A 3,786-nucleotide genomic window follows, 5' to 3' on the forward strand; every position below is an offset into this window, starting at 1 on the left:
GTCAATTTAGTCCTAAACCTTTTGATAATTAGCCAATTTTGTCACTTGACTAATTGGCCAAAAATCACTAACGTGATAGTCTAGTTAGCGCCAATCGTCCTCTGCGACAAAAGCCGGCATTGAAATGGACTATTTTTATATATTTTAAAAAATTATTTTTTTCCTTTCTTTTCTTTGGTGACTGGTAGAGGAAAATAAGGAAAATAGAAAAAAAGGGAAATGAATAAGAAAAAGGAAAAGGGAAAAAATTTAGAACGCGTTACTATCGTGCCACGTGGTACAACCGTCGTTGATTGGACCGCCATCTCCGCGATTTTCGACCAAAACTAGCAGAATGATTGAATTTGAAAATTGTCGAAAGGTTTATAACTAAATTGACAAATCGTATAAATGTTTAGAAGGTAAATTAGCATAATTGAGAGGTCTATGATTAAATTGGCAAATCGTCAAAAATTTTAATACTAAATTGACATAATTAAAATGTTTAGAACCGAATTAGAAGCAGTACAATAAGTTTTGGATTTTATGGATGATTTTCCCAAGCATTAGGAATAATTGAAATATTTACAATTAAATGATGCACTAGACTTGCAAACTTAGCACCACCATACCCATATGTATGCATCCATTATTTATGAGTCCGAACAGGTACATCTGTCTGAAAGTATGCATACAAGGGATGATATTTTGCCTCATACATACGGGGGAAAACTAGGATTTCCAAGGCATAATCGATAGACTATTCATGTACGACGACCAAATAGGTGTGACAACGTTTGGTCCAAATTTCACATCGGCAAGGGACCGACGAAGAGCGATGTCACAATATCTTTGAGCTTGGTTCTAGAATGGGTGTAATTATCTCCATCGGTGTATATCACATCCGCCACCCGCGACAAATTGAGCGCTCGGGTGAGGATCGGGGCCGGGACCGCTGTCGGACGAAGGAACTCTTCATTCATGTCCTTCCACGCGTCGATGACTCCTTTCTGGAGTTCCTCCTCGGCTTCCCGCTCCGAGAGGCTGCGGTATTTCATGAGCAGCTCCACCGCAGATACGACATGCCCCCTCTCCTGCTCAAACCGTACGTGGAACGACATAGGTGTTATTTTAGATCAAGGGGTGGTCTATCCGATTTAATCAGATTGCTGGAATGATAGATTCTGTTCTTGTTATACCTGGTGAGAGGAAATGTCGTCCATGAGCCTACCGACGGTTTGTGTAGCCTTCACAATCTTGCAGTCGCCAACCGACCATTCAAAAGCATGTTCGGTGACCACATCGCCCATTCCCACGAGCGTGATGTCGTGCATGCCGTAGCCGGAGGTTATTAGTTGAAGGGGCATGTACTCCTCCGGTGTCGGTATGTAATTGTTATGGAACCATTTGGCTTCCCGGAAGTACGCCCTCGCGAGCTTCTTCATCCGAGAAATTGAACATGATTAATAACGTCGGGTTTTTCTAAGTGGAACTTGCGTTCAATGCATGTTAAAGTGTCTTTGATGATCGCTTACGACTTCTTTCGCGTAGACGTGGCGGTACGATCTCCCTTTTGCGGCCACTTCATTCCCAATGTATTCATAGACATGGAGGAGCTCCTTGTAATAAGCTTGCATGTACTCCGGTAATCCATCCATGGCATCAACGTCCCACCTGAATTCAAAGTCCCTGGAAAATGACACACTCGACTCTATACAAGGCTGATTGAATTCAGAAGTTTTGAGAAAGAGAATGCGGGTTCTACTCATCCGGATTGCTCGGTGAGGAGGGCAAGTTCTTCCGGCGCGCCATAGACGTCGTAGATATCGTCGAGAATGGAAGTCATGGAGATCACTTTGGTTAGTATCTCTCCGGCCATCGCGAACTCCGGCTCGAAATATACTCCCAAGGTCCAGAAGAACAACTCCACAATCCTGTCTCTAGCGAAGGGGAACTTCCTCGGAACATCTATATCCTTCCACCACCTACGATTAAACGAACATAAGCGTAACTGAAAGTTCTTTAGCCCGACGACTTCGCATAGTTTAAACTCCTCTTTTCACTAGTAAAGGACTTTGAAAAGCACTATTGAGAAAGGTAGACTGAAACAAGACGTGTTAACCATTGGAAAACACAAGAAAAATCGATAGTTTGGGCATTGTTAAGACATAATCTAGAAACTAATTTAAATTATGCTATCACACGAAGTTAATGAACCTAGTAATCTTGCCAAGTTCCTTCTGGTGTTGCTCTTGTAGTAAGTTGAAATCTAGTTTAGCCAAGGCGAGCAAGACTTCGTCATGTGAAGGCTCTTCTTGGTAGAGTGGAATGTAATGCCTCGCCTCGAGCCTTGGAAATCCCTTGTGAAGCGGCTGCTTTAGGGCATGACTCACTTGTTTCGCGAGAATAGTGCTCACTTTGCTTTTATCGATCGATTCAAGATGAGTTATAGCAAAAGGAAGTGCTTCGTCCAAGATAGAATCGCCATGACACCTTAGATGGCAAGCTTCATATAGGCTTAGCAATCCCCGTACATCGGTGATGAGCGATTCTCCGAAGTTGCCTTCACTATCCTTGAATTTGTTAAAGACCTCTGTGCAACCAACCAACGTGGGAAAAAAAGATGCAATCGATTAGGAATTAGGAAGGTGATACGCCTGATTAGTGTTCTAGATTTTCTTGTACATGTTTCTCCTTAAATTCGACTTGGCAATAGAAGGATTTCCATAGATCATATTGGTTCGCTACATTAAATACATACCCGATGGGACGTAGTAACCTTGTTGTCGCAGCAATCGAAAGATAAGAGCGACCATGTGAAGGTCATCTACCTTAAAATCTTCACGATAAAGTCGAGAGTAACTTTTGTGGATCTGTTCTAATTGCTCATCTACTTCACACTCGAAATGGTACTCAATTCCCGGGCGTTGGATTTGATCAATCAAGTGAAGCTTTTGTAAAGGCTTATCCACGATACCAGCCAGCATCTTCCCGACCTCTCCTTTCGGTTCCTCAATTTGTCCCTCCACGGTTCCAAGGAATTTGAACTTCTGCAAAAATATAATGTACGCTATTTCAAAATAAAACCAAGCATGAAATTCGTATGCTTTACAGAATTAACTTGATTTTGATGGCCCCGTCTGTGTACCCCTAGTTAAATGTATCGATGTTTATGATTTTCAACTTTTTGTGCGGGGAAGGGATGATGTATATACATATGAGTCCAATTGGAATCATATATGCAATGTGGGGAACTTGAGGGAAACCGGAGTGAGCCTCCGAGATGCAATTGCGGGGGAACAAAAGCAGAAGATGACAGAAGGATTACTTACCACCGAGTTGGAGGGAGAAGCGTATTTAAGAAAGTAATCCCCCCATATGCTCGGATGATAACCGGCCGACCGACGTCCGACCGCGTGGCCCGTTCCTTTACTCGGAGAAGAAGGTGGAATCGCTGCAACTTGCGCCATCTTCTCTCTCTTTTCCTTTATGTTTCGGTTGCGGATGTCGGACCAATGCACGATTGGAAGAGCAAGGAGAGGTTTTATCTGCGTATCGAAACATTCAAAACTTGAAGGGTATATATAGGCATCAAGTTCATAATTTTGAGACCAACCAATCACATTTGGATGAGTCATACACGAGTGAGATTATCAACGGCTTATCATTTCACCGCAGTTAGTTTTGTCAACATTCATGGAGCTTTGGCAATCCTATGTATTATTAAAGTGACTCTATGCTTCTACCAACCACAAACTAACATTGTTTGGGTAATGACCACGGGCATTTAACACACATCGGTTAAAA

General features: G+C 42.5%; 1 protein-coding gene across 1 annotated transcript; it reads right to left on the reverse strand.

The window, feature by feature from the left end:
• Positions 1-651: 651 nt before the first annotated feature.
• LOC115732440 ((-)-germacrene D synthase-like) lies at positions 652-3,464 on the reverse strand. Its single transcript, XM_048275399.1, has 7 exons — positions 3,312-3,464; positions 2,741-3,029; positions 2,197-2,572; positions 1,758-1,964; positions 1,515-1,668; positions 1,179-1,424; positions 652-1,082 (listed from the first exon to the last, which is right to left on the reverse strand). Exons 1-7 carry the CDS (start codon positions 3,447-3,449, stop codon positions 789-791), a joined length of 1,704 nt encoding a protein of 567 aa, XP_048131356.1. The 5' UTR covers positions 3,450-3,464; the 3' UTR covers positions 652-788.
• Positions 3,465-3,786: the final 322 nt, after the last annotated feature.

Source organism: Rhodamnia argentea, chromosome 2, assembly GCF_020921035.1.
Source record: "Rhodamnia argentea isolate NSW1041297 chromosome 2, ASM2092103v1, whole genome shotgun sequence".
Taxonomy (NCBI): domain Eukaryota; kingdom Viridiplantae; phylum Streptophyta; class Magnoliopsida; order Myrtales; family Myrtaceae; genus Rhodamnia; species Rhodamnia argentea.